At 39.8% G+C, this 19056-nt stretch overlaps 1 protein-coding gene across 7 annotated transcripts in view; it reads left to right on the forward strand.

Moving 5' to 3' along the window:
* pde4d (phosphodiesterase 4D, cAMP-specific) overlaps positions 1-19056 on the forward strand; it is a 160167-nt gene that overhangs the window by 135096 nt on the left and 6015 nt on the right. For 6 of the 7 annotated variants that reach the window (XM_058388765.1, XM_058388764.1, XM_058388766.1 and 3 more), the window contains 9 exons: positions 5060-5172; positions 14393-14486; positions 14810-14985; positions 15442-15540; positions 15678-15842; positions 16328-16427; positions 17228-17382; positions 17480-17602; positions 18337-18519. In XM_058388765.1, the coding sequence (XP_058244748.1) occupies positions 5060-5172; positions 14393-14486; positions 14810-14985; positions 15442-15540; positions 15678-15842; positions 16328-16427; positions 17228-17382; positions 17480-17602; positions 18337-18519 (1208 nt within the window). Of the gene's footprint in view, positions 1-5059; positions 5173-11496; positions 11963-14392; positions 14487-14809; positions 14986-15441; positions 15541-15677; positions 15843-16327; positions 16428-17227; positions 17383-17479; positions 17603-18336; positions 18520-19056 lie in introns of those variants that run through there. The other variant, XM_058388768.1, reaches the window with a different exon arrangement.

The following is a 19056-nucleotide window of genomic DNA, read 5'->3' on the forward strand; positions in this document are numbered from 1 at the left end:
CTCACTTCATTCATCACTGGAAAAACTGAGCACATTTCAGGCCCACTGCAGGAAAAGTACTTTAATAACGCAGTAGCAGGATTATTATCACTGAGAAAGATATAGTCTGAAACTACAAGGGAAAAAGCATTAAAAATCTTTCCGTTACATGACTCAGCAACAGGGCGGTGTTCCCAAGAAACACATTTACAGTTACGTCTCATGTCATGAAATTTCGGCCAAACCGCACGTCACTGCTATTTCTTACAGCATTACACCTCAGCTCAGCTTCTCGTAAAGGGGGTAAGACAAAAAAAAAGCCAAAGCATTTGACAGTTAATTCTGTGACACTGGAGTCTCCTTCCATTATAAAAGATACATTCTTCTTAAAGTAATTTCCATTGAAGCAATGTCAAAATCTATAGATTTTTTTTTTTGTTGTATAACAAACAAATCTGTTAATTGTCAAATCTAAATAATCCGAGTGTCCGCTATTTAATTCCTTGTGCATAAGTCGTTGCTGTAGAAATTAACAGAAGAACAGCATTAATATAAACCTGTGATTTGTCATGTAGCCAGAACTTCCATCTGAGCTGCCGCTATAGGAAATTAATCAACACTTTCCGACCAATCAGAACTGAGAACTCTCCAGCACTGGGATATAACATTATTTACAGCTGTAGCTATGATGAGCAGCGAGATAATTGTATATAAGCGACGATTCATTGTATAGAATGTCAGTGAAGTGCATTAATTAAGACACATATCATTTTTCAAATTTCAACAATAACTGGCTACATACCAATAAACTACCTTTAAATATAAATATACTATACATAAATATACTCTAAAATAAGTTCAGGTGTGTGGGAGTAATTATTGAAAGTTATGAAGTTTTTCATTTAAACACCGCAAAGCATATTAATGCATTAGAGGATCATTAGATCTATTTTGCATTAGAGTTCTAAGCCTATTTTTATTCTCAGATGGAATAAACAATTTTTAATACACATGCTGTATTGGGCTTCCTTGATTCATTTAAACCAATATCAGCTTCTGAAAGTCTTTATTACTTTTTTATTTATAACCTTATGAATAGTTCATTTAGATATAAATGCTGCTAGTTAAGAAACTCTTAGCTGTAATTATATCTTAATTCGCCTGAAGCTGAATTAAAACATGTTTACATGAAGACTAGAAAAATTGTACGCACTGTGTAACTGTAACACCTTAAAATATAAAGGACACGTTAATATCCGTTTTTGTTTTTCCGCACAGTATTGACATTGTTAGAAGGGACTGTGTGTGTTTTATCGATGATGTCTGCAGTGTTTTCAGCCACAATAAACTTTCTAAGACCTTCTTGTCTAGCAATAATTAACTGAAACCGAAAATAAAATTCACTATATTGCCAAAAGTTTTGGAACATCTCCCTTCAAATGCACATGAATTTAATATGGAGTTGGCCCACCCTTTGCAGCTCTTCTTTTAAGGCTTTCCACAAGGTTTAGGAGTTTGTTTATGGAAATCTTCGACCATTCCACTAGAAGCACATTTGTGAGGTCAGGCACTGATGTTGGAAGAGAAGGCCTGGCTCACAGTCTCCGCTCTAATTCATCCCAAATGTGTTCTATCGGGTTGAGGTCAGGACTCTGTGCAGGCCAGTCAAGTTCCTCTCTTACTCATCCATGTCTTTATAGACCTTGCTTTGTGCACTGGTGTGCAGTGATGTTGGAACAGGAAGGGGTCAGCCCTAAACTGTTCCACAATGTTGGGAGCAATTGTCTAAAATGTCTTGGTGATGAAGCATTAAGAGTTCCTTTCACTGGAACTAAGGGGCCGAGCCCAACCCCTGAAAAACAACACCTAAACTTAATGATTTGTAGGGGTGTCCCAAAACTTTTGGCAATATAGTGTATATAGATGTATTTAAAATAAAATAATCAAATTAGTAAAGAGACATTAAAAGCTAACTTAAACTTTACTGCTAAATTGCTAAATAATATATTATATATTATATATGTGGAGTTGTTTCATGAGGATATACATGAAGGGAAACTGTGATAAAAGTCTAAAGCATATAAGCAGTTTGTGAATTTTGCATGAGAGTTGCTCAGTTCCTATATAAGTAAAGGGTCACTCGATCAATACGCCTGAAGTAGGATAAATGTCACAAAGGTTTACAAGCGAGTGATGAAACCGTTGTTCCCCGTGATATCTGAGAATATTTGATCACTTTAAAAGCAATAAAAGTGTTGATTTTAAACCTTGTCCTGCATGCATGCCTAAAATAAGTGCTGTAAAATCTCTCCTGAAACCAGAAGCCAGACAAAAGGCTGTGATAAGAAACGGCTCTCCGCCAACTGATGGACTCATCGATTTATCACACAACTGCCATTGTATTGATTAGCTTATGGTCCTCAGGCTATTTATAGCACATTAAAAAGTAGAGATGAGGATCTGTGATGTGGACGAATATGCATCAGGCATCAAGCACCAATCCAATGTCAGCGTCCTCTGCTTATATGAGCACAGTGATTAGGTCAGGAGGGTCACGCTCTGTGTCCAACTGTGTCCAGCTGCAGCCTTAAAGAATGACAGGCTGGAAAAGTCCCTCTTTTAAAAGAAAAATAACTAAAATCAGCTTGCTAACTTAGCCATCATGACCCAGTTAACTAAGCTGAAGCACCAACTTGTAGCTAACATAAACGATATATCATTTTAATAAATTATTCATAGAGGTTACAGTAAACTTTTTAGTTTTTTATGTAATATTTTATAGTATGGACATATATACACACACAGTTTGTGATTCCCCAGCATTTTGCTACTAGCATATATATGTACAGTAGCCTCTGCCTGAGGCCCACATGGGCTATGAGCCGCAGTCTCTAAGGGCCTGAGCTTCATAAACGAACACGTTAACCACTAGGCTATTATTAAAGAATTATTCCCAAAATTTTCCTCTAATTCTAAACTCGCACAAATAATCAGGAGAGGTTTGGTTCTGGTATCTGTCTTTTAGAACTAGAGCTACAACGACCATTTCTGTAACAGGTAATGAACGTCTGTGTCACTTACACCCTAGTTCCAGTGCAAGCATCAAAAGAAATTAGTGTAAATATAATTTCTAATTTCTAGTATTCTAATCAGGTGTAACAATAAGGGCTTAGTAATGCTACAGCTACAGTTATATTGCTGAACACTCTGTGTATACGCTGTAGTATATTCAGAGTCCCTGATCCAGACTGTCATGATCCAGTCCAGATTATGGCAGCAGCTCTGCTGTCCACGGAGCCAGTGGCCTCGCTCGCGCTGGTGTCTGGTGTCGCACTAAGCATGAGAAGAATGCCATTGACGTCAGTGCAGTCCCTTTCAGAGAGTGGCACCCCAGTCCTGCGTAGCAGAGTGAGGGAGACAAAGAGAAAGAGGAAGGAAGGAAGAAAGGAAGGAAGGAAGGAGGAAAGAAAGTGACAGGGATAATCTGAGCTTTGTTAGATGAGTGAACATGTGCTTCATGTCTCAGGCTCACAACTTAGACATAATTACGTGCACTACCGTTCATAAGCACTCTTACCCAAACTGAGTCAAGGATCATTTTAATACAATTCACTATGACACAGACCTAACTGTGTAAATGGTGCAGATAAGTGCTTTTTAGAGAAAAAGGAAGTATCCCACAGTTTCATTTGAATTGATCAAGGAGAACTTGTCACGACTTGAATTTCGAGTGGATTTAGAAATGCATTTAAAAGTCTTCAGAATAATGGGCTGATGGCTTAATAAAAAATAAAAAAAAAACCCTGCACATGCGTGATGCGTCATAATCTCTCTACTCCCCAAAGAGGTTATTTGATTAAAGGAGGAAAATGCATTTCAGGTGTCCTCCTTTTTCAGCCATTCCTAGATCTTACACTGTGTAGCTAACACATTTAATTAAGAATTTATATTTGTTTTATTTTTGTTGTTTCAGATAAAACTGGAGTGTTTAGTCGATCATGTGTGCTATGGTATTTTCCCTAGTCTAAAATTTGCAACTGGAACACCATGGCTCCATTTAAGTGCTGTTTATCTAATTTAATGAATCACGTTTGTTGAAGCTGGATTCAGCTTTGATCATCTGAGCATAATTATAGAACCATATCCTGTGCATTGTATGCAGCAACTTCTTCCTCTTCTTCCCTCCTCGTTGAATCCGGTGTACTCCAAGCCATGGTTTGGCTGCAGCTTGCTCTCTCCTTCCACGGCGCAGCACTGGCAGCCTTCAGGCTCCTGTTTTAGAGGGAAGATCTGCTCACGTTCGGCTAGCGACGCGCCACGGCCGCCCCCCGCACACACAGGGCATCCGCCACGCTAGCACACACACACAGCTGACAGACATTTTTTTCTCTCTGGCTCTTTATCCCTTATTACTGCTGGAAGACTAGAGACAGAGAAGAGACCGGTCATCTGTTGGCGACAGCCCTTCATACACTGTGTGTGCATGTGTGTGTATGTCTGTGTGTTGCTCAGACATCATGCCTTTAGCCGTTGTTCTGGGCTGGTTTATATGGATGTAAAGCTTGTGGATGTAAAGCAGGAGCTGCTGGGCAGAGATGGGCCTGCTCACAAGCAGCAAACTACTCCAGCACTGGGACACTCGCTCTGCGCTTAACAGCACACTGGACCTTAGATCACTGGATACATCGCTCTGTGTGTGTGTTTGAGTGTGTGTGTGTGTGTGTGAATGTATGTGTCCGTTTTGCCCTATGTGCGTGTGTGGCCCCTTTGTGTGTTTTCTTTAGGGATATACTCTTCCCATGAGATTCGACTGTGGCCTGTGGCTTCACTTTGCCACTTGAGGATTACCATTCTGACTGAGCTTCTGTATATTTTTACTGGGGAGTGTGTTTTTTGGCTCAATTTGGGAGCCTTGACGTTCACCGTGGAGGGTCTGAGCACAGCATGAAGAACCACCCATGCGTCCAGCCAGGACACCCCAACATGACGCTGTATGGCCGTTTGGGCCCTCTGCTGGGAGCCTCAGCTAGTCCACTGAAGGGCCTCAGAACTGACCCCTCACTCCCCTCTCTCCCCGCAGAAGAGGCCTACCAGAAGCTGGCCACCGAGACGCTGGAGGAGCTCGACTGGTGCCTAGACCAGCTGGAGACCCTGCAGACCCGGCACTCGGTCAGCGAGATGGCCTCTAACAAGGTAAGACAGCAACCTTATTGCTTTACTTCATCTGGGGGTTATGATGCCACAGAGTGGTCTAGGTGTCAAAGGTTCCGGTGAGATTCGTTTTGGTAGGCTGAGCTCTCTTTCAGTGTTTGTTGTCATGTCTCTGACTCTGAGTCCCTTCTTTACTCATCAGTTTCCCACAGGCCTACTCCTGGGAATGTCTTATTAAACCATTAACAGGTTCAGTGTAACCCTTCATTCAGTCACATCATTGGTGCACTTGGTTTGTGATCTTCCTAATGCACTGTCCCTGGTGACACATTGTTGGACCAGCAATGTTATCTGTCAATAACCTCATTTTATCACAGCACATTTTGTCTGTTCAAGATCTGGTTGCCGTGTGTGTGTGTATGTGTGTATGTGTGTGTGTGTGTGTGTGTGTGTGTTTTTGTGCCATGCCGCACCGCATTGTGAAGCTCCCCGTTTCTGTAAGCCCCAGCCTTGCTCTGAGTGTTTACAACGATGGAAGCAAAAATCGCTTGTCTGCTGCACTGAGCATGCTCACACTCTCCATCAGGGTCTTAGCACACATGCAGCATGCTAATCAGCCCCAGCCAGTCAGCTGCGCCACAACACCGCCGCTCAAAATCCCAATGCCTAGAACACGTCACTGATGCTGCACGTACACAGCCGAGGACCTTACAGAAGTGGTCACCTATTAGTGTAAGGGCACCTAGCATTCACGTCTTGTTGTTTCCACTTCGACTGCCCCCCCCCCATGTATCCATGGTAACACACAAGGCCTGTCAGCTTGCTTTGTTGCTCAAGCCCGCCAGCAGCAGCAGCACCACAACACAAATCCACTATACAGTGCCAATATCAGTGTCAGTTTTTATTGGTGCTTTATGTTTCCTAATTAAATACTTTAACTGGTTATGAAGTGACGAACCACATTAGGATTTTCTAATTTTGTGTGTGTGTGTGTGTGTGTGTTTAGATACATATATGTTGTTAAAAAGAGCCTCATAATGAGTAATGTGTATACTGTACCCTGGACTAAGAGTGTTTCTGGAATTGTTTTCTAAGTAATGGACAGTGGAATTATGGAAGATAGAAAAGTGTGGATGTGCCGAGGTCATATTAAAAAAAAGCTTGGTTTTCCTTCATTCATCTTCAGAACGACTTTATCCTGGTCAGGGTAGATGTGAATACAGAGCTTATCCCTAAAAAGCAGGAATACACCCCAGATAGAAGAGCAGGCCATTGCACAGCACCATGGACACACACATTCACTCCAAGGGGCAAGTCTGAATATCTTATTGACCTACTGACATGTTTCTGGGATGTCCAAGGAAACTGGAGAACCCAGGGAGGCACTTAGGATTGAACCAGAGACCCTCAAGTTATTAATTACACCACAGTTCTGAATGCCAGCCTGTCAGAATGCCAGCCTTTCAGTGTTTTATTAACTTTTATCCATCTCTGTGGACACTGGTGCCATTTCTGAAATAAAAGCCCTGAACTATTTAGCTGAGAGTTCAGGTTTGGTACTCAAAAAGTGTATTTAGTATTCCACTTAAGAAACTTTAGCACAGTTATGGGAGTTTTTAGATTTTCCCTCTAAACACTGAGGGAATATAGTGAAGCCATTTGTGTTTAGGATCATAAGATGAATATAAGATGATTTAATCTCAGCTTTCATTTTCTTTCTGTGTACATCTATGTGTTAAACAACCTCTTGTTTTGAGTGATCAAAATATTGGTAGTCTCAAGATTCAAAGAACTTTATTAATCCCAGGGGGGAATTGCTTTGCCATGTTAAAGTTGCTCTAATAAAAGTGGAAGAGAGAAAGAAAGAAATACACACTGTATACAAGGAGAAATCTGAAAAGTAAAAAGAAACCGTAAAATAAAATAAATAATTACAGATACTGTCTAAATACTGTACAAATAATAAGGTTAGAACTGTAATATTGCACACAGGGATTGTAAATCGGTGATAATATTTTAATAGGTAATAACGGTGAAGTTGTATTGTGCATGAAAGATAATGGTGAAATTGTAATGTGTATGAAAGGCCCATAATTTCTATTGCGCCCGTTATTGATTATTGCACATGTAATCGCACATGAAAATGTCCCAACAAGACAAATGTCCCAAAAAGAAAGAAAGTATCAGTGTAATAACAACCAGACACTGAATAATTGAGCATGCGTTTCACCTCAGAAAAAGCTGTGGTCCAAGCATGGAAAAGCACTAGTGATGTCACTGGGTTGCCAGATTGATGCAGTTATTGCAAGCAAAAGAATATACAGACAAATATTAACTTACTATCTTGTCCAGTACTTTTGCGCACCTAAAGATTGACTGGTCTCCCATCAAAGGTGACCTGTTCTAACTTGTTTAACACAAACAGATATAAATATCAGAAAATGAATGCTGAAATTCTGATCTGTCGCCTTATTGTTTATTTTTTATTTCAAACCCAAAGGACTTCACTGTAAAGCAAATGCTATTCTTGTAATACTGTATATTATTAAAATTATTCTTCTATTCTTTTATATATAATTCTTATTATAAAAGAATTGACCTTGCAGAGGACTGTATGTACATGTGGGTGACATTTTACACATATGGCTATGAGTATATTTCACCTTCCACAAGGAAAACTTGTGTAAATATTTTTTACATTCCCTCATGTACATATTTGGTGAAAGCTGAAGCCTGTCAAAAATAACAGTCTCTTCCTTAACTACAAAAACATCTTGGTTCATGGTCTTGGTCTTCCTCCATGAGGAACAACTCTAAGCTTCTCTATATTTCAGGTTGTTGCATGTGCATGCTCTCTCTGATTCACACTATAGGTTTTGACTATGTTTCACACCCGGAGACTGAGATGTCTGTGACAAAACACTGATTTGTGGTTGGGTTTATTATCTTGCTGAATGAATCAAGTCCGAACTTTCTGTCAGGTGCATCCATGTTTAGATCCACCAACCCCAAAAATACAGTATATATAGTCACTTTCACAGACCCAAGGTATAAAATGTAAAACATGATTTAATAGCTTTTCCTTATTTGCGGTCAAACGTTCTCCTGTTCTTTCAGCAAATAGTCTTTTCCAAAAAAATTTGCCATCTAATATAGAGAAGGAAAAGGAACTTGGCAACTCCAAGAATGAATTAAATGGCAATTCTGTGAGATTTAGTTTTTTGTTTTTGTGTCCTGTTCTATATGTTAGAATATTGCTCAATTTGTGTACAACCTCATATTTATGCTCCATGGAAATAGATAATGAGCAAAGGTGCTGAAGGAATTCCTGGAGACTGAGAGCAAAGAATGTAAAAGAATGACAGTTTGTCCGCAGTTATTTTAGATTCTCCTTAAGGGTGTCAGTAATTTTGCCACGTATTAGAGAAACCTGTAAAAAAAAAAAAATGTGATTGTTGTTTATTAACCTTGCTTATAAAGGGTATTAGTAATTGTGAGGTTGACTGTAGTGTGTGTGTGTGTAAAAGCTATAAAAGTCAGGCTTTTAGATGCTGACATTAATAATATACACCTTCCATACACATTTCCTCTCCATGGAAAGTGTTTTGTTATGAAATAAATATTTCATTGACATTATTACGTAAAATCTGTATCTATGGACTTTCAGTTCTTTGTGGTGTTTATTTTTAAAGCAATGCCACACATTCAAAATAGAGTTTCTATTTAGATCTCAGTCTACAGGAAGAAAACCTTTTTAGAGAAATCACAGCTAAAAATTGGCTCACATCTTGGGGGTTTTTTTTCTTTTTCTTTTTCCGTTCGCCACCAAGAGTGAGTGTTTTAACACCTTGCAGACATATCGACAATAGAAACAACACAAGCGTGTGTCCGCATGAGCCCACACTGCCCGATTATGACTGGCTCATCTGCTCCAGGAAAGCTGTAAATGAGGCAGCGTTCTGCCGTCGTCTCTGAGGGAGCAGAAGTGTGAAATAATCCCACGTCACCCTTTCAGCCTCTTCCTCTACTGTCCACACTATTGGAAGGAACTATTCTGGGACTAACTGAAAGACCAGAGCTGATTATCACAGGATTTGCATTCATGGTCATTGCCTTAATTAATAATCGGATCCCACGCACTGTGTGCTAATGGTAGTTGAGGGTTAGGTGTCATGCTTTATATCCAAATATGGGCTTTCAGTGTATCACATGCACAATATTCTTACATTATTATGGATATATGGACAGGACAGGAGTACGTCTTCCTAAGCAAACTAGAATCTCTTCTAAAAGCCCACAGCTTGAAGTATATTGTTCTGTAACTGCAGTGAAAATGGCTGTAGTTAAGAAAAGGAAGAAGGTCAGACTTGATTTTATTTACTTTAGCTTCTCTAAAATTCCCCTCAGTGTGAATGAATGTGTTGGTAAATGGAGCCTGTGATGGACTAGCATCCTATTCGTGGTGTATTCTCACTTCATACCCAGCCTTCCTGGCCTAGGCTCCGGATCTACCTCAACCTTGACCTGGATAAAGTGCTTTCTGAAAAAGCATTGAGTGAATTTTGTAAAACCCTGTTTTATAACACCTCTATACATCAACACATCCACCCATTCCTCCATCATCCAGAACCAAATTCCAGAAACAACCTCAGCCCCGTGTATATACCTCATCCACTCCATCAAATTTCATTAATAATTACTCAGTTATGATATTTATAATAATGTATATGTATATATCCTCACACATACTTTAATAGAACCTCCTGTACATCTGCTCATTCATGTAGTTATCTAATCATCCAGTCATGTGGCTGCAGCACTGTGCATGATATCATGCAGATACAGGTCAGGAGCTGCAGTTATTGTTTACATCAAACATCAGAATGAAGAAAAAGTGTGATCTCTTTGATACAAATTGCTGTGAAAAATAACAGGAAACATCGTGTGAGAGGAGCCTCTGCAGGCTGAAACCCCTTGTTGATGAGAGAGCTTAAAGGAGAATGAGGTGGATGGGCTACAACGGCGGAAGACCACATCAGGTTCCAATTCTTTTCAGCCAAGAACAAGAAACCGAGGCAATCGTGGGCACAGACTCGCGCAAACCTGACGGTGAAAGAAAGAAAAATCACCTGTTCTTTTTCTGATGGTTTCCGTTTGATAGTCTTTTCTGACAGGAGAGGATCCTAATGTGGTCTTCCTCTGTTGTAGGACATTCACCTTAAGGGTCAGTGATTTCTGCATGATCCTTCCTGACATCTAAAAAAAAATTGTCCATTTTCCTTTGTCCTCTCTTATCAACGTGTTATGTCCACACACAGAACTGTTGTTTTTCACACCATTTTGTATAAACCCTAGAGACTGTTGTGTTACCCAGTACCAAATACTCAACCCAACCCATCCGGCATCAAAAACCATGCCGCCGTTGTGAGTCAAACATGTTTCACGTGAGCATTAACTGAAGCTCCTGACCTGTATCTGTATATTATGCACTGTGCTGAATGCCCACTGATATTGGCACTGTAAAGTGGATATGCGCTCAATTACATCTCATGAGTATGCAATTACTTGGTATCAGATTATATATATATATAAAAAAAAAGAAAGGTGGCCTAAATTGTAATGGATTTTATGAGACATGGTTTAGGGGAAAAATGCAACTAATCACTGTAAGGTCTGAGTAGAACCTGGGTTAAAAAAATCTTATTTTGTTTTGTTTTTAATTTAAGAGCTTGTACGTTATAGACAGACTTAAAGTCTCTTTTACAAGTGCCTGGTTCTTATGGTACAATGGCCCATAATTATTATATAGGATGGGAGTCATCTAAATTATTAAAGTTCCAAATTGAGTATTAGAAATGCTTGTGCAAATTCCTAGTTGCAGCTTCTAAGATGTTCTGACTTTACTAAGACAAATGAGAACTGTCTTTAGTGCCTTCATGTTACCACAGAATAGAGCAAGTCTCTTTAAGCGACGTCATCATAATAGCTTCTCACATATGCTCTCTGACTCCCCACATGAGTGAGACTTGTGAATCTTCTCCTTTCGCTGAATATTTATTACCCCAGGATGAGACAATACCTACGTTTCAGCACGTCGTGCTGATTACCTCACTCTAACTGACATGCACGCACACACACACACACACACACACACACAAAGCAGCAGCATCGCACAACTGCACAGTCCCCCACATACAGTATTCCATGTTCATTTGATTATGAGCAGGTATCATGGGGATTGCTCCGAGCGTTCGTTTTGAGCCGCCCAGCTCCGGAGAAGAGGGGGGCAGGGCTGAAGAGACAGATCCCGCCTCTCAGATTTGCATAGACCTCAGTCTGACCAATAAGCTGGAGCAGTATACTCAGCCCGATGGTCGGAGAGTGAGCGGGGGCTGCAGTGTGAGCCGCTCTCACCTGAATGATGATGGTGTGAAACAGAGCCTTATTTGGAAGCTGTTGACGGAGGGCTCTCTGCCTCTCAGGCGTGAGCATCTCTGAGTTCGCTGTGTGCTTAGAAAGATGCTATCGGCTCCCTCGTTTGTGTGTTTTACTTGGAATCTGTTCCAGCTGTAAAAGTGATAAATGCAGGTTCCACTGAGGAAGGATGTCTTGGATCGTCCGGAGAAACGTCTGGACTGTGCCGGGGTTCTAGCTTACTGTGGACGCATGAAGAGGAATATTTCAGTCATAATACGTTGATGATATTTTTGCATTGCTACCATTTTCATCTCTTCAGCTAAGCTGTGCAGTTTTATCTGTTATACGGACAAGCTTGCTTCTCAAAATGCCTGAGGCAAATTACTTGCTTACTGTTTCTTGGGGATACATAAAGGTAAGCCGGATGTTGGCGTATCGCTTCATAATAAAGGGTTCCATTTTTATTTTCGAGTGATTGTTAAAACCCGGTGATTTACTTTTCTTCTGCTTTGTACTGACACCATTTTCAAGCACTGGCTCTCTTTTACATGGTGTGAACATTTCAGAACAAATGAACCAACAGAAATGAACAACAGCAAAATCTTGCAAGTTCATCAAGCCTTCAGTCTTTAAGGTTGTGGCTTAAACATGTACATTATATCACTGATGCACGTAGAAACCATTTAGTTTGAGTTACTAATTAAAATTCAGTACAAATGAAAACTCAGTATTCACACTGACATGAATAATGAGTATAAATAAGTGTTTGCAAAATTATTGATATATGACCTGGTTAAATTTCCCAAGAAACATTGTATTTCTGTTTAACATTGTATAATATTAAAACCTTTCTGTTAGAATGCTTGATTATACTTAGATTTATATATATATATATATATATTTATATATATAAATATGTATATATATATATATATATATATATATATATATATATATATATATATATATAAAACTTTTTTCTAGGTTATATATTCTATTATACTGGATATGTAAATAAACTGATTTATTGATGGATGTATTTACTGAGCTGATTGTTATGCATGTAGAGATGTATGACCTCTTTTCAAGCACATTATTCAGTGACTGCTCAAAATTATTCAGGAAAGGTATGCACTAGTTATAAGAGTAGGATCCACCATTATATCCTGAGAGTTTAAGCAGATTAGAATATGGGATTTTTACCTTTTCTATAAATTACAGACAATCAGATGGTCATGTATCTATATAGAGAGAGAGAGACTGGGAAATAGATGGGTGAATGTGTTTATTGGGTGAAGAATTTAGTGAGCCGGTTGTTATAAATCTTGAGATCTAGATGTATGACTTACTATATATTATACAGTGAAACTAATAGGAAAGGTTAAGGGATTTAAATCTGGGCATGTCATAAAGTACTGAGAGTTTAAGGGGTTAATAATGATGAGGTTGTTTTTTCCTTTCTTATAAATATCCGCATTATTGATGGAAGGTTTATAATATATATAACACTGTGAAACAGATGTACTGGCATCATCTGTAGCTTCAACATAAACAAAGAAAGGTTCCCTCGTGAATTTAACAACGAGTCGTGATCCATCATCAAGCGCTGACAGTTTAAAGGGTTAAGAATGTGTTTCTTCCCCTTTTCCTGTAAATTAGTACGTCGGAGATACAAGGGATTTTTTTGTGACACAGACATAGATATACTCTAAGAACCATATACCTACACAGACAGATGCGTAGAAATGTGAATGAATTGAGTTGTTTATTGAAGAATGTAGTGAGGAGTCTTGATTGACCCACCATTAGGCCCTGAGAGTATAAAGGGTTAAAAAGGAAGGGTTTTTGTCCTTTTCCCATAAATTAGTATGTCTGAGATGCAAGGTTTTGTAATGGCACAGAAATAGATATAATCTTAGAATTATATTGGTCAGATACAAATTACAAAAAGATGGATAGACGGATGGATGGACTGATACATAGACAGAATTTTGTGAAAGACTTTCAAGGCTTTTTATGACAATGATAATATCCTACCTAGGGACAAGTATGCAGAGAGAGAGAGAGTGCAAGAGAGAGAGATATGCATGGATGTGTAAATGAGCTGATTTATTGATTGATGGAGTTAGTGAGCTGGCGATTATGTTTGTAGGGTTGTGAATGAATGACCTCTTTTGATTGCTTCTCTCACAACTGCTGTTGTTTCTCAGATAATGACTCTAAATGTACTGACAAATGTTGTTGTTTGTCTTGCTAGTGTCTAGCCAAATCCTCGCTGCTGCCATTTCCATGTCTCACTTCCCACACAGTTTTTCTATGTGGTGTAAATCTTTTGTAATGGTTCTCATTCCTCTGTGCCCAAACACGATTTGACATTGTCTTTCGTCCTGCGTAGTGTCAGGCTCTGCCTTTTCTGTCTTGCTGCCCATGTAGTCTTGCATTGCTTGGCCGTGTTTTCGAGGCCTCCTACCTCGTGACTGAGTGTGTCACTGTGACCTCGTTTTTCTAAGGGTGAGATAGAGCGGATTCTGTCTCCATGTGTTATGGCTTGTCTGAGAAACTCGGCCTTGAGATTCCAGACCATCTGGAGCCAAACAGGGTTTAAGCACAGGGCGGAATTTTCTAGAATTTTCTTTTGGTCTTTTATCTTGCTTTGGGTGGACAAGGAACAGTGCATGAGGATTTTTTTTTTTTTAAGATGGCAATTTTATTTCTAGCGATTTACATGTGACATTTCAACAGCAGTTTTAATGTTTTGTGATTGTTTAGGTTGTTCATGTTAGAAATGTTTGGAAAACTGTTGTCTGTGCCCATGTTTTAATTCTGCACATATGTGCCTTCTCAGTTCAAGAGGATGTTGAACCGAGAGCTGACCCACCTGTCTGAAATGAGCCGCTCTGGAAACCAGGTGTCTGAGTACATCTCCAATACTTTTTTAGGTAAGTGGTAACAAGAATCATGAACATAGTTTCATAACCTGGCTATAATGCCATGAGCCATGGGGTGTTTACATTTTATCATTAAATTAAATTAGTGCTAGTGTCAATGCTTTATTATGGGTCATATCCAGAAAATAATTAGTAGATATTTTTTCATTTTCAAACAAGGCAAACAAGGAATTGAAATCTGAACCTGGTGTTTGTTAAACCTGATTAGTTGACCCATTAATATCCAAAATTTGACATGGAACAATGTGATCTATTTTTGCTTTATGTTTACGTTGTGTGTGTGTGTGTGTGTGTGTGTTTGGGTGCCTTGGCAGACAAGCAGCATGAAGTGGAAATGCCGTCTCCACAGTCACAGAAGGACAAAGAGAAGAAGAAGCGGCCGATGTCCCAGATCAGCGGCGTGAAGAAGCTCACACACAGTTCCAGCCTCACAAATTCCAACATCCCTCGCTTCGGAGTCAAGACAGACACAGAGGAAGCACTGGCCAAGGTGTGTGTGTGGGTGGGTGTGTGAGAGAGAGAGAGAGAGAGAGAGAGAGTGAGTGGGTGACTGAGTGTTGGGGGGGGTTGAGTGAGTGAGCATCACTGGGCAGAGAAATGATGAATGCACTGGCATGTGGTGAAGTCACTTCATACATTGAGCTGCTCATTTAAACATTTTATGACCTGATTTTTTCAGTAGCAGATTCGGCTAGCAAACAAAGCTAAACAAATCAAACAAAAAACAAACAAATAAAAATGTAAATCAATTACATTTTTATTTGTTTGTTTTTTGTTTGATTTGTTTAGCTTTGTTTGTATGCCACTGAATCTGTTTGGGAGATGATGGATAACCCCAGGTGTCTCATGCACTGTAGGGAATTATACATTATATCGTCAACAGCAGATACTGTCAGTGCTTAGTAAATAAAGCATCACATTTGTTTTGTTTTCTTTTCCATTTCAGGAGCTTGAAGATGTGAACAAATGGGGCCTTAATGTTTTCAAAGTCACAGAGTTCTCTGGCAACAGACCTTTAACAGTTATGATGTACACAATATTCCAGGTGTGAAAAAACTTTTTGTTGTTTCATTTCTGAGACTTTTCCAACTGGTACCATTGATAAATATTGTTTCTGTTGGGGTTTCTGTTTGATTTTTGGTCAGTGTTCATGTACTTTTTCTCCTTTTTGCTACCTTACAGGAGAGAGACTTATTAAAAACATTTAAAATTCCACTTGACACTTTTATAACGTACCTGATGACGTTAGAAGACCATTACCATAGCGATGTTGCCTACCACAACAACATCCACGCTGCCGACGTGACTCAGTCCACTCATGTGCTGCTCTCCAGCCCTGCTCTCGAGGTACCACACAACACTCTCCAGTTTTAATCCATCCCATTCAACATGCCAGCTTATAGTCAACATCACTCGGGAGTTTTGGAAGCATTTAGCGGAAGTATTTAAGTCTCTAAGTTATACAATCATGAGAATTTGAAGAAACGTAATTTGCATTGAATTAAACTACATCGAAATGCAGCTAATCTAGTAGACTGGTTACTTGTAGTGATGCTGTGAAAAGAAATCACTCGTGAGTGAGATCTTATTAGACCAAAGTGGCCGTAAATGTGTGTTTTTGCAAGTATCAGATATTTCTGTGCACGTAAACAATCTGAGTGTTTAGTTAAATAGCTTTATTATATAAGGAGGTGTAGTAACACACTATTGCGCTGATTATCTGTTGATTGCATTTCTGTCTATTAAATATCTAAACTAGAAAGTGTGTCATTTTAGCCAAGTAAACAAATGCTTTTTTCTCTCCTCTCCCCATCTTCTGTTTTGTTCAATAGGCAGTTTTCACAGATTTAGAGATTCTTGCTGCCATATTTGCCAGCGCGATACACGATGTCGATCATCCTGGCGTCTCCAACCAGTTCCTCATTAACACTAGTAAGTCGTGTGTTCTCCCCTGCCAGCAGCACAGCACATCAAGCTGACAAGAGTGTGAACAGGCTTATCAGTCAAGATATTGTCACCATGACCCATTATCTATTTGTGTCTCTGCCTCTGTCCTCTAAAAATAAACCGAGTATGGACTCCAAGCTACCATTCTTGGAATAACCACTCTAAATTTGAAATGTTATATGCTTTTTTTGTCCTTTGTGTAACTCAAATAGATTGTGTGAAGTTTCGGAGAACTTATTTTTGCTCAGGGACGAGCACAGCGGACTAGATACAGATATGTCCACACATACAGGCAGGTCACAATGTAAAGGACGAAAAAATAAAACAACATTAAAGTGAACCACAGAAAGCTGCTGTACGTCTTAGCGTAGATTCTTCACCTCTGTGGAGCTGTTCTGAAGGGATGAATAGTGTTCTTCAAAAAGATATTCCCTCACTTGGGTGTTTTTGATGGTGGTGGTAAAGAACGCTGTCTCACACATCGCTCCAAAATCCCACATCAACTGGGCTGAGATCTGGTCAGTGTGATAGCCATAACATATGATTTACATAAATTTCCTACACAGTACGCCATTCAGTGAACCAGCGTGTACTCAGGATGGGGGCAGAGTCATCCTGGAAGTCATCAGGATAGAAATGCAGGAAAAAATACGCAGCATTAACCAAAGCCCTGTGATTTCCCTTCACATCGTCATCCCTCTGTACATACACACACATACATATTCATACGCATGTATTATAAGATGAATGCATATAAAGTAATCGATGAATATTTTCCTCCTCAGACTCTGAGCTGGCTCTGATGTATAATGACTCGTCTGTGTTGGAGAACCATCACCTGGCTGTGGGCTTTAAGCTGCTGCAGGAGGAGAACTGTGACATCTTCCAGAACCTCACCAAGAAACAGAGACAGTCGCTGCGCAAGATGGTCATCGACATTGTGAGTTACACGCTATTTATCTGCACTTCGTCTCATTATTAGTGCTGTCATTCCGGTTAAAGGGCTTTTTAACGAGCATGCTCTGGGTCATGTGCAGGTTCTGGCGACGGACATGTCGAAACACATGAATTTACTGGCAGATCTGAAAACCATGGTGGAGACGAAAAAAGTCACCAGCTCTGGAGTTCTGCTGCTGGATAATTATTCAGACAGGATACAGGTAAGTTATCTACGTGACACTAGCAGCGTCATATACATGACATAAATGTGATGGATCACAACTCTCCTTCAACTCTCAGGAGCCATGAGCTGGGTCAGACATTCAGACAGAACTTTCCTGTTAGCTTCACTGTAGTTAATGGATTATTTATAGTAGTTGTAGTGGTTAGATTCTCATTTTAAATGGTCAAGGCTCTGCGTTGTTGATTAGAAGGTCGAGAGTTTTGAGCCTCAGCACCACCAAATTGCCACTGTTAGGCCCTTGAGCAAGACCCTTAACCTTCTCTACTCCAGGCATGCTGTATCATGGTTGACCCTGCGCTCTGACCCCAAATTCCTAACAAGCTGGGACATGCAAAGAACGTAATTTCACTGTGCTGTAATGTATATGTGACATGGCTATTTCATTTTTTTCTTGAGATGTGTGATAACTGTAAAAATGCCGTCACTATTACAAGTTGATAACATGCAATGCTTCCAAAGGGAAGAGTCACTGTTACACCCTGACGTTAAATATTTTGCAGTTTCTCATACCATTCATTTTTTATTCCTCTCATACCACAGAACTTTGCACTAACAATGACTTAAAGAATGACATGTCATATATTTTATCCATTTATTGTCATGGAATAGCCATGAAGCATGATACCGCTTGTTATCTTTAGGACTTAGAAACTTTAGTTTAGAAAGTTTAGAAACTTTAGGACACTAAGGAAGCATCATTTTGTGTCTCAGGTGCTACAGAACATGGTGCATTGTGCAGACCTCAGTAACCCCACCAAGCCGCTGCAGCTGTACCGCCAGTGGACGGACCGCATCATGGAGGAGTTCTTCAGCCAGGGAGACCGCGAGAGGGAACGTGGCATGGAGATCAGCCCCATGTGTGACAAACACAACGCTTCAGTCGAGAAATCCCAGGTAACAGACTGCTGACCTGTGGAACATTGTACTCCGTTTTTGGCTTGTCTGTCTGTATGTCTGAGATTCTCATTAGCGTGATATTTCAAGAAATTGTGGTTGAATATATGGACTTTACATTCCATGTATTCCAGCAGAAGAACTGAATAGATTCTGAAATTGATCCAGACAGGGTCGAGTTCAAATGTCTCACCTGTCCAGGCTTGTCGGCAGCCGAGGCATCACCGTCTAGACAGTCGGCTTCCAGTTATATTTGGTCTTGCAATTTTTAGTCAATGCCAATTCACACCCACTAGTAAGCTCTCACCTGTCAACTGATGCTGATACCTTATAGCCACCCATGACTGGCTTGTGATGGATTGATTGACTGAGAGACTAAAGCTATTCCTATCCAGAGAGAACAGCCAGTTTTGTTCTCTATGACTCTCTCTATAAACACATTTCTCTCGTGTCTTATAGGAGTCCATTATCATTGTTAATACTTTCAACTTAATGATAAATTTGGCGTTAAAAAAAATAAAGAAAGAAGTCCATACT

Source organism: Hemibagrus wyckioides, linkage group LG05 (genome assembly GCF_019097595.1).
Source record: "Hemibagrus wyckioides isolate EC202008001 linkage group LG05, SWU_Hwy_1.0, whole genome shotgun sequence".
Classification (NCBI taxonomy): Eukaryota; Metazoa; Chordata; class Actinopteri; order Siluriformes; family Bagridae; genus Hemibagrus; species Hemibagrus wyckioides.